Source organism: Apus apus, chromosome 4, assembly GCF_020740795.1.
Source record: "Apus apus isolate bApuApu2 chromosome 4, bApuApu2.pri.cur, whole genome shotgun sequence".
Classification (NCBI taxonomy): Eukaryota; Metazoa; Chordata; class Aves; order Apodiformes; family Apodidae; genus Apus; species Apus apus.
Window position 1 is genome coordinate 104,913,202 of NC_067285.1, and position 11,674 is coordinate 104,924,875.

General features: G+C 46.2%; 1 protein-coding gene across 1 annotated transcript; it reads right to left on the reverse strand.

Moving 5' to 3' along the window:
- Window positions 1-292: 292 nt before the first annotated feature.
- ADRA2C (adrenoceptor alpha 2C) lies at window positions 293-7,281 on the reverse strand. Its single transcript, XM_051619336.1, has one exon. It carries the CDS (start codon window positions 7,000-7,002, stop codon window positions 5,596-5,598), a length of 1,407 nt encoding a protein of 468 aa, XP_051475296.1. The 5' UTR covers window positions 7,003-7,281; the 3' UTR covers window positions 293-5,595.
- Between the last annotated feature and the right edge of the window lie 4,393 nt (window positions 7,282-11,674).

Here is an 11,674-nt window from a genome sequence, read left to right on the forward strand (position 1 = left end):
TTGCTTTACAGCAGAATGCCATTTATTGACAGAGAAGTGTTTTTTTTTTCCAGTGTAAACAGTATCATCAGTGTAGTCTATTAAAAATAAGCTTCTGCAATTTTGCATGAATTTCTGTTTTCCAAAAGAAAAAAGGGGGTCTGGGGAGGAAAACTGGTATCACAGTAAGATATTAGGCTAGGACTAAGACACCAGCTTTCAATTCCTAGTATTTTCCATGCCGTTTTTTTTTCTGTAAGATGCTGACAACCTTTCTATACCTTATCAACTGTTGTGCAGTTGAATTAAAAAAATGTTTGGGATGGTATAGTGAAGAACATGTGCCTGAGCAGAATAAACTCCTTAAAATGTCTTCTGTCATAAGGGTTTCCACTTCAAACAAAGGCTATGTACCGAGTGTAGGTATCAGACCAAGCATGATTATCTCTGTGAGCTGAAAACATCCCAGCTTTTCCCACTAAAATCAGTAGCAGAGCCATCCATCCACTGGAGGACTGGACATCTGGTATAACCATCTGCACACTGATTGAGAAATTTGCCACTTTTTGCTTCCTTGAGAAGCAGTATTTCTGCTGCTTCCATGTTAGATACGTCCCCAAAGTCTTAAGAGTTCAAAGTGATTGGGAAGCTACAAATGAAAGATGGCTCAGTCATCAGAATAGAAATCTAGGGAAATTTCACAACACACACGACCCTTCAAACCATTGATTACTCCCTTCTCACATGCCTTAAATGTCAGACATTTCTGTCCTGAAATAGAGATGTGCAGGGTGTATAATACAAACTGATGCTTTTTCCTAAAACTAGACTACATTCAGTGTGGTAGTACTGATGTTACATGGCCTTTTGGGTCCAAGTGCCAAATTGTATTTTGGGCTTATTTTCAAGGACAAAGGACAAACTTAATCTTGGTGTTGAACATTAAAGTGAGCAATCTCCTAACCCTACCTTATCCTGTCATCTTCTGTACAGCTTAGCTGACCTACAGATCTGAAAGGCAAATTAATATTTGCTATTGTGCAATGAAAAAGGCAATTTCTTCCACTGTATTTGTCTACTGTGCGAATAAGGTAAGTAAATATTAACTCCTCCGGTGCTGTGGGTAGTCACTTCCTCACGTACCATCCCCCCTCCAAATCAGAGCTTTTTCTCTGAAGCATCTAGTTGCCTTCTCCTCACCAACAAGGTCACAATGAGCAACCATGAAAATGAACTCAAAAGTGGCATCTGGCCTTCGTTTTGCACAGCTTCATTCTCTCCTCCTTGACTGCAGTCAGAGTTTAAGGTTAGAACATTCTCCTGAAATGCATGTAATTACTGACATTTCCTACAAAATCTCTACACTTCTCAGATGCTGTTCTAACCAATATCAACTTCCACAGAGCAAGGAAGAGGCCTACATTTTTTTTCTCCAAAAACCAAATGCAATCAGATAATGCTCTTCACACAGCTTATACTGAAAATACAGACAGATTTGCTGCCCTGGTTATATAGTAAAAAACCTGTTGACCCACACCTTCTATGAGTCTGAACACTGGTCAAAGTTAAACAGAGAGGCTTGTTTTCTTTCAGTTCCTATACAGTAATGCACAAATGTTTGCATACATTCCTCAGGCACATCTACAAAAAAAAAACCAAACAGGCAATGTCTAAGGAAACTCCGAACAACCTTGCCCACACTGAGTAGCTCCCTCATTCACAAATAAACTCCACTGAAGTTTTCTGGGATTACTCACAAAGGGTGAAACAGATCAATGTGGGCAAAGCTGCTCTCACAGTTACTCTTTCAACATAGGTCTACTTCTCAGAAATTGACAGTGATTTTGGAGCACAATGACTCTTCAGAACAGGGATCACACAGAAAGAGAAGGGCCTGATTCTTATTTTAGACAATGGTTTAAAGCTGTGATCCTGTCAAATCTCCTACATATGACCCCTTCCATCTGACTCAAGCCTTCTACTGTTCTCCCTCATGCAAAACTCCCAGAGAAGGGAGTTGAAGGACAACAGCACTGAGTTCCCATCCCAGCTAAGTTATACTGTTTAGTATTTCAATAATCAACCAATGATGCTACTGTTCAGAAAATTAGTTTTGAAAAGAAAACATTAATTTTCATTTTAGACTGCCAGAAAACTTCTTTCATGGTGAAATGAGCAAACGAGCAGTTAAAAAACAGGTGCTAGTTGCTAAAATCAATATGGCTTCATAGCAACATTTCATTCTTCAACAGCAGTAGAATGTTTCAAACAGTTAATCAGATGTGATCAAAGACACAACTGGACACACTCAAAACTTAAAACATCTTCCACCTTTGTCTTAAGCAAAAGCTGCATTGACTATTTGTTTCCTGTATATGCTACTAGTCAACTTACAGTGGAAGCACAACCACAGTAGCAGAGCTGTTTTTCATGAAAAGTTAACACTAGGCAGTATGTTACAAATTCCAGTCTTCAGCTATTACAAGTAATAAGAGAACGCTCTAATTAAAAAAAATAAATCAGCCCCATTTTACTTCCTTGAAGCATATTCAGTAGTTACATTAAAACCAATTTTTATAGAAATCCTCTGTATTCACTAATTTAGAGGGAAATGCACTTAAAAGGGGTGTATACTGAGCATCTTTATTGATGGGTATTACTTTCTGTCTAGCTCAGAAGAAACAAGATCCTCTTGAGGTATTGAATCAGATGAGTAACTGTGATGAGAAGTAAATTAAAACCACAGAAAATGCCCTGTTTGTAAGTATTCTGCTGCCAATAGATGTTCAGTAGCTGCATTAATACCTTTTAGACATTTGGAATGCAAAACAAAAACAGAAGCATTATTTCCTTTATGCTTATAATGACCACAGAATAATTTTATAGCAAGAAATTACTTTTAAGGCACATCAGTCATTCCATATATACTTCACGTCCACTAAAATCTGACTGTCAAATAAATTTCATTTTCATAGACTCCTTGAATTCTACAAGGAAAAACGAAAAGGGAAGGATCATGTGTACAGGCAACAAATCTCATTTCAAAGGCAGCGCAACAGTGAAACTGCTATGTGTGTGTGCAGGCTGGGAAACCACTCTGAATGAGCAGTAAGTGACAAAAGCAGACCTTCATCTCGGTAGGAATGGGTATCTCTAATGAAGCCATCCAGTAGCTCAGAGGTAGTAGCTTTGATTGCTCTGGCAATTACATAGTTTCTTCAGATGAAACAAACGTGAACTTTTTAGCTACCTACAAACAATGTGACCTGGTTTCAATGCTCTTCTTGATACCACTTTAAAAATCATCTCCATTTTGCTAAAGAGAAAATGGCTTTTAATTTCCTCCTCTTGGCTGCTGTTTTTTTCTATTATTTATCTGTCTCTGGTACGTATTTGTACCCACTTGTTTGTTATTTACAAAGGGATGTTTCTGAAAATAAGTCTTAACATCCTTTCTTTAAGTGCACGTTTAAAAAGCTCAAATCAAGCCTTATTTCAAGAAAGGAAGCAATAAGATACAGAATAAAAACTTTGAAAATGTCTCAGTTGTTTCTTTAGTGAAATCAAGCAAACTTCTAATGCTTTTGGTGCAACTGTCTACTCCTTAGGCAGAACTCCCACTTGAGCTGGCCCTGAAGTTAAATTGTCTATCAAATTAACAACAGAATCTTAGCCAGTGACGACCTCCTCTTCCAGGGTTAAGTGAACCAAATGCTTATTATGAAACACTGATTAAACAAAGCAACTGCTTTATCATTTCTCCTTATGCCACAGAGATTTCAAGAGAAGAGAGGCTACAGACACCTGTCAGACAGAACAGAGGGAGTAAAGAAGTGGAGCTCTAATAATTCTCAGGTATAGATTCAATGTAGCTTTTTAAGAAGCCTGCCATATGAGATTAGATTTCATTTTATTTTTCAAGGAGGTGTTTACTATGGAAAGCTTAATTTGTGGCAGATGTGAAATCCTGCTGCCTATGGAAGGAGTGATACACAGAAAGTGGAGCAGTATTTACTCCACAAACAGAATACACACCTTGCAGCAGCACAGTGGGAGAAGGGATGTAAATGTTCAGCTGAGTCTTACACTCAGTGTGCATTCAGTGGCGAATGTACAGACACAGTCCTGTTTTTCATTCTCTTCATAACAGTTTATGACATTTCATAAACCCATGGGATATACACCTTGCTTTAATAACTGTTCAAACCCTTCTCCCTTCTTCCCTCCACTCCTCCCCAACAAAATCCTCCGAAATGATACACTAGAAATGCAAACAGGAAAAGGGAAATAAAGCAGCATTAGTATTAAGGGTTTGGAGCAGCTGCACCTTCTTTTGAGGTTTGTTCACACACACAGCTCACAATCTGCAACGAATGCTTCTCATTTAAAAAACAGATATAAAGGACTTAGTTGTTCTAAGACTGTAAATACAAAGGATTTAAAGACCTCAGTGTTGTGATGATTGCTCTTCCTATGAAAATCTGCATAGCAGATGGCCAACTGCCTGTCTGCCTGAGAATGAGAGCAGCACACATCCAGCCTCTGAGATAAGCCTTCTCAGGGCTTAAAAAGAGGGAAAAAAAGTTCCCCCCAGCTCATGAAAATCAAGCTGGATGGCAATTTTTTTTCTTTTAATTCTGAAAATGTTAGCTGAGTTCACTTTTTTTTTTCCCCCCAATGGAAGTTGTTTTAGAACTCTTGTGTCCAGACAAGCTACCTGCTCCAGTACAACAAGGTGTTTCAGCTACTGATCTGACAGGGATGGAGTAGGAATTTACTGCCTGGTGAACCAAGAGGGGGGAAATAAGGTCATAGGGTGCATGTGCTCTTTTTTCCTATTTCATGGAAACATGCAAACTCCCACGTTTGTCCCACAAACAAAAATAATGGGAAGAAAAGCATTTCCCATCTCGCTCTCTATGCAAAGACCCCTCCAAAAAAAGAAAACCCCATGCCTTCTCTTTCACTAAAGCTCTGTGTAAAATCATAATTCAGGAGGTTTTAACAGTACAAAGCTTTATTTAGAAAAGTTTGGATTTTTCTTAGGGTTGTTTTTTTTTTTTGGCAAACATTTAAATCCTTTCATAACTCAAAAAAACTGTCAGTGCCTGGCACTTTGCACTTTCTTTCCCCACATAAGCAGTAAAAGCTAATTTCTTACTGGGACAAGCCCACTACAGGCCCCAGCTGCTTTATTTATAAATACTCAAATCTCCACACCACTGCCACTTAATCCTTCCCTCTTGATGTCTCTGCTTGTTCTCCCACAAAATTCCAGAGCCCACAAAAACTCACTGCCTCCCAAGCTCAGTGTCTTAGCCTGGTTTCCTCTGCGAGCTTCTCATACCCTCTGTCAGGATTCAGACAATCCCTCCCCTCCCTGTTTACCCATCTGCACTCCAGCACTGCTCCTCCAGCCTCATGTCTCCATTCTGCACACTCAGCCTCCCCGACACTGTCCCTGTACTCCATATCACCACTCTGCACCACCAAGAAGGCAAGCCCTCTTCCCTCTCTCCAAGCCCAAACCCCATGTTCTCTTCCCTCCCTTCTTTTTCAGCATAGAGACTTCTCTTTTAACTCCACTCCTGCTCAAGGCAAATCCATCCCTCCAGTTCAATGCCGGAAGTTCTTCTTCTTCTTCTTAAAGAGAATGTGTTTAAAGGACCTGCGGAAGTCTTGGTTGAAGATGGTGTAGATGACTGGGTTGAGGGAGCTATTGCAATACCCAATCCAGAAGAAGAACTTGAAGAGAGTCTCAGGGACCTCACATGCCTCCCGGCAAATACCATAGAGGCTGTAGCTGAAGAAGAAAGGGAACCAGCAAACTACAAAGACCCCCATGACGACAGCCAGCACAAAAGTGAAGCGTTTCTCCCGGGCCTGGGTGACTTTCTTACGGCAGATGCTGCTACGCTTCCGGCGACGGCGATATGAGAAGAGCTGCATGGAGCGATTGCTTGCACGGGACAGTCGGCTACTAGAGTGCTTGGAGGAGTAGGAGTAGGAGAAGGACTGGCTCTTGCTGCTTTTGCGGGGATGCTCCTCCCGGCTCCGCCTCCGCCTGCTCTCTGAGGTGCTGCTCTCCTCCAGCTCAATGTCCTCCAGCTCAGAGGCTTTGCGCCAGTGGTGCCCTGAGTAATGTCCATTCTCTCCCAGCTGCATCCTCAGGGACATGCAGCCCCCAGCAGCACGGCTCAAACCATTCTCAGTCTGGGAGGACCCCTCTGGCATCGTACGCTTCTCAGAGAGGGTCCTGGTCCTTAGCTTGGCCACACGGTAGATGCGGATATAGACCAACACCATGATGAGGCAGGGGGCAAAGAAAGAGCCAATGCAAGATGAAAGGATGTACCATGTTTCATCGTTGAGCTTGCACTGGGGAAAAACATCTCCTTCAGGGTCCCGGTACACAGAGATCAATGGTGGGAAGGAGATGACAGCTGAAATGAGCCAAACAGTGAGGATAATGGCCTTGATCCGCCGAGGGGTCCGTTTGAGGTTGTACTCCACCGCCTGTGTGACTGACCAATACCTGTCGAGGCTGATGGCGCACAGGTGGACAATGGAGGAGGTGCAAAAGAGCACATCCAGCGCCAAGTAAATATTACACCAAGCCTTGCCGAAGTACCAGTAATTCATAAGCTCGTTGGCTAAGGAGAAAGGCATGACCAGAGTGGCCACCAGGATGTCCGCGCTGGCCAGGGACACTAGGAAGAGGTTCTGGGGGGCTCTCAGCGCCCGGCTGGTGAGGACTGCGATCACCACCAGGACGTTGCCCACGATGGTGAAGACGATGAGGAAGCTCACCACCGCCGCCAGGCTGGCCACGGCCGCCGGGGAATAAGGAGAGGGCGGCTGGAGAAGGACCGAAGAGGACGGCGAGGAGGGGGGTAGCGGCAGGGACTCGTTGGGGGAGTCCAGGCTCGTGTTCACCACCAGCAGCAGATCCATGGTGGGTGTGCGGGGCGCCGGCGTCCTAGAGAGCCCGGCGGAGCTCCCGCCCCGCCCCGCCGCCCTCATCGCCCCCCGCCAACTGCCCAACGGCCGCCGAGCCTCAGGGCAGGGCCGGGCAGCGCCAGCCCGGCGCCGCTGGGAGCGCGGGGCCGCTGCCTCCGCCCGGCCACCGGCGACGGGGCAGCGGGGCACGGCTGGCCCCCGCCGCCCGCTCGGTCATGCCCAGCTCCGCGCAGTCCGCGGCTCCGGAGAAGACACCGTCCGGCCAACGGGAGTCCCCGGCGGGAGCTGGATCCTCGCAGGGAGCAGCGTCCGAGGCGGCAGCAGCGGCGGCGGCGGCGGCATCAAATCCCATGGAGAGCGGCGCCCGGCGCCCCGCTCCGGCGGCGCGGCAGCGCGCTCTCGGCGAAGTCGCGGCTGCCCGGCGGCTCCGTCCTAGTCTTGCATCGCACTCCCAATCGGCGGCGTGCCCCGCCGCCGCGCGCATGCTCAGTCCCGCCAGGTGAAGCCGCCGCGCCCGCCTCGGCGGAACACCCCGGCGGGCGGATCAACGCCCCGAGCGCCGCCGATCCTCCCGCCTCGGTTGTCCCGGAGCCGCGCGGCCGGGCTGCCCTCTCCGCTCCCCCCGCGGCGGCACTGGCAGAGGCGCCGTCTCGCCCTTCCCGCCGTTGGGCACAAGCCGCGGGCACCGCTCGGTAGCCGGGCAGGTGTTTTTCCTCGCCGCGGCGCGGCTTCGAGGGGAAAGGGCCCTGGCGGAGGCCGTCCCGGGGGTGGGAGTTGCGGGTGCCATGCGGAGCGGCGCCGCGTTCGCCTCCCGCGGGTGCGGTGCGGGGTGCGGGGCGCGGGGTGCGGGGTGCGGGGTGCGGGGCCGGCCTCGGGCGCTAGGGGGCGCGCTTGGCCTCCTGCGCGAGGCGGGCGGCCGTGCGGGGGCCGCGGGGGGCGGGGGCGCGCGCCTCGGTTTGGGGGTGACGTGGCGGTGTTGAAGCGCAGGTTTAGTGTAAACGCTCGGCCGGATAAAGCCCGGTGCTCAGCCCCGCAGGTTTCTCCGCTGGAAGCGCGTGCTGGCCTGGGAGGGGAGCGGGAGGAAAACTGTTTAGGGGTGTTCGGCTGTCGTCGTGAAAGCCGAGAAGCCTCGATAGTGTTGGAAAGGAAGGTCCGAGGAAACTTTTGAGGGGTATTCCCACAGTTTGGGACTTTAACCGGAAGACGCTACCGGTAGCCGGAGGTAACAGGTGCAGGAGCAAGGCTGGGTAGCGCCCTCCTTCCCGGCACGGAGCTGTGGGTTTGCCTCATCCCAGCCCTCTTACGTGCCTGCTGTGAGGTGTCTGAGGGACGTGCCTACGGATCTCCTTTGCTGACAGCTCTGTGACTTACATTGCCCTCCTTTGGAAAGAAAATCTGAGAGCCGACAATAAAACTGAAGTCTGGGCCGCTTTATTGCCTCTTTCTGTAGCTAAACCTGCCCAACAGATGATAGAAGGGAGTTCACACATTTTTACTTCCCAAGCTCCTCCCTACATCCCGCAGCCCCCCCGGGTCCTCCTTTGGAGGTTGCCTGTGGGACGCTGTGAGACCGGGGCACCAGTCACGAGAACAGCCATATGCACAGTATGCCTCTTCGGGGAGCCTGGGTTTAGGACCGCAGCTTCTTCAAAGACTGTCCCACTGTTCTCTTTGCTGCTGCCCTCGCTTTACTTGTGCCATGCTGCAAAAAAGCTGTGCTTACATGATACTGACAACAGCAGCATAACCCTAATGGCAGGATTAGCTGTGTTCATTTCAGGTGAGCCAGAATATGAATTCCATCACAGCCAGTTAGTTCAGTTTTAATCCAGAATAATGTGTTGGTTTTATGCTTTGTGGTGGCCTTATTGGCTTGCATGGGGATGGGTTCTTTTTCCCATTGTGACACTGTAGAAGATCCAGTAAAAGACTGGATACCTACAGCTGAACTTGCAAGGCACATCAATGCTGAGAACCACAGTCTAACTGGCATCCATGGCTAGTACTTAGTTTTGGAGCTGCCTGAACTCCTTCATCATCATCTTGCTGATTTCTGAAGAGAGGAACCTGATGTTTTGCCTATGGGCATTCCCAGTCAGAGCAGCTGTTTTGTGCCTCCCTCCCATGCCCCATCTGGACCCAGAAATGCAGTCTCCCTAGGTTTTAGGAGAGTCGCAGGCTTGTACCCAATGTTCTGCTTACTACTGCCAGGATTGTAGTATTTATAAAGCAAAACTGTTGAGTACATATACCCAAGATAACTTATTTTTCACTATATAATGTTGAAAATAAAATACTTCATGTTGTAATGGCCCACAAGTTGAAACAGAACAGCCTGGGGCTTTGGGAAGTGGTAAGAGTTACTCTGATTCCAGTTACCTTTTGGTGTGAGCAGCACTGGCTCTACTGTCCGTTTGTGTAGCTTCATGGACTGGATTAGGAAGGGCCGGAAGTGAATATGCTTAACCCTGATAGGAGAGAAAATTTCTCCGTAGATTGTGGTTGAATCTATTTTGTAAGCAATTTACTCTGCAGTTTTTTTTTCAATTGAGAACTAGTAAAAACATTGTGACTGCAATGTCGAAACTTTAAAATTAAGCTTTATCATGTAACAAACCTTAATGAGACTGAAATGCAGAAGCAATAATCACCTAAAAAAAACCCCAAATGTAACATACAGAACAAACTTAAATAGAAATCTTATGCCCCCTCTAGTCCTCCTAAACAAGACAAGCAATCTGATAAGGAGAGCTCTTTTAAAAAGCTTTCAAAGTCACAAGATTAAATAAATGGAGATTTAGGTTAGTATTTCTTACAGTTTCTTGTTCCTAATTCTCTCTGATTTGTACTTGGATTCTAAAGTTGGACTGATCTTTAGTTCAGTTACTCAAAGAGACCCACCACTTACACCTGGGTTGAAGTTTTGGGAAATCCAAAAGCTGTCACTAGGAAACTGGCCAGTGGTGGCCTCAAGAACTCAAGTCCAAACTCAGGGACAATAACCAAAGCTGACATCATCCCAGCCACTGAAGCTGGTTGAAAGATTCCTGCAGACACCCAAACCTTTAGGCTTCTGGTAGATTGTATAAAGACATTTGCTCTATGTAGAGCTGTCACAAGTGGACATTGTGCTTGCTTATTAAGAGAAAAATAATGTTCCAGCTGTTTTGCACTTCCAAACGTATTTTGCTTCTTCTGTTCAAGGTATGAAGAAAAACTTTTACCCCCGAAACCTTCTCTGTTTTTTTTTGTACCAAACATATCAGATGAGTTAGTAGAAAGTACTACTTGCTCCTACAAAACTGTCTTGTTACGCTCTGTATCTTTAAGTCATCACAAGTGTGACCATGCTGTCAAATGCTCTTCAGTGTGTTTTTTTTTTAAATAATCCCTCCACAGGAAAAAAAAAAATATTTAAAAAAATGGTCGCATTTATAGAGGAAATATGTCAGCTTTCTTGTTAAAGGGGGTGATACTTGATTTTCAGTTGGAACTCGGGTTCCTTACTTTCCCTTTGTGACTTTGAAAATGTGTCTTAGATAAACAAAAAGGTTTATAGGACAGGCTGATTTACTAAACATCTGGAAGTGCTCTCTAATCTCTCAAACTAAGCTTTACATCAATAGGCAAAAATATGCAGTCTTGTCAACCTGTCCTGGTTTGAGCCAGGATGAAGCCAATTTCCCTTTTTACTGATTTTTTTTTCTTCAGTAAGCTTTCTTTTAACTAGCAACATTCTGTTCTAGCTAAGCTAATAAGACATTGGAATGTTTTTCTAACTGCTGGGTCTTCAAGGTCACACCTTCACTCTGCTGGCTCAGACACTATGGGGAGATCTATGTCCCCCCCGTAAGAGGCTGAGTTAGACAGACAGCAAAATTGGCCAGAGATATTCCATATATCTATGTAAGCTCAGAGGCAGGTCAGAGATCACAGAAGACAACTTCCTTCCTTCTTCTTTTCCCTTCTTTCCTGTCTATGGCCGGCGACCGGGGAGGACTCTGTCCATCCAGCACCGTTGACCCTTGGCTCAAGCTCTCCTGACCCTCATCACTCTCTGCTTTCTCCAGCAGCAGCTCCAGGATTTCTCAGGCCTGCTCCAGCTCAGGGGAGTGCTGTGGGAGTTGCTGGGGGTGGGGGAAGGCGAGAGACTTTTGCTCATACCTGAACATATTTGTATATAATTGTATATATTTTCTTATATAATTCATTAGTGTTTAATTAAAACTGTGTAGTTTAGTTTTCAATCCAGCCAAGTCACTCTCTTTTTCTCTCTCTCCTTCCCTGCCTGGGTGGGAGGGGAAGGGGATCGAGAGCATTGTTGTCGGACCTGAGTCAAATGGTGACAATTTATTGGCGCCCAACGTGGGGCCCGATTTTAAGCCCAGATTACAAATTTTCATCAATTGGGAGGGTTCAAAATTCCATCTCTGATGGGAGGAATCCCTCAGATAGCAATGGGCAACAGCTCTGCTGAATTTCCTGATGGATTGAAAACTGAACAGATGCTTTCTGCAATGAATCTACTGGATCTTTTTCCAAACCTGCAACTGTTCATGTGGTATACAGCCAAGAGCATACTGCTCTTAGTAGCTGCTCTTGTGATTGTTTTATGGTTTATTGACAGAACTGTAGCCATAATCAACTGTATCATTACCAGCCTAATGATCCTAGGAATTATGATACTGTTCTTTATGGGGGCACTGTATGTGTACAGCTACAGTACAAGTCCTAG

Excerpts from the sequence above, each read along its gene's own strand:
- ADRA2C (XM_051619336.1), bottom strand. The coding sequence starts at position 7,002 with ATGAGGGCGGCGGGGCGGGGCGGGAGCTCCGCCGGGCTCTCTAGGACG.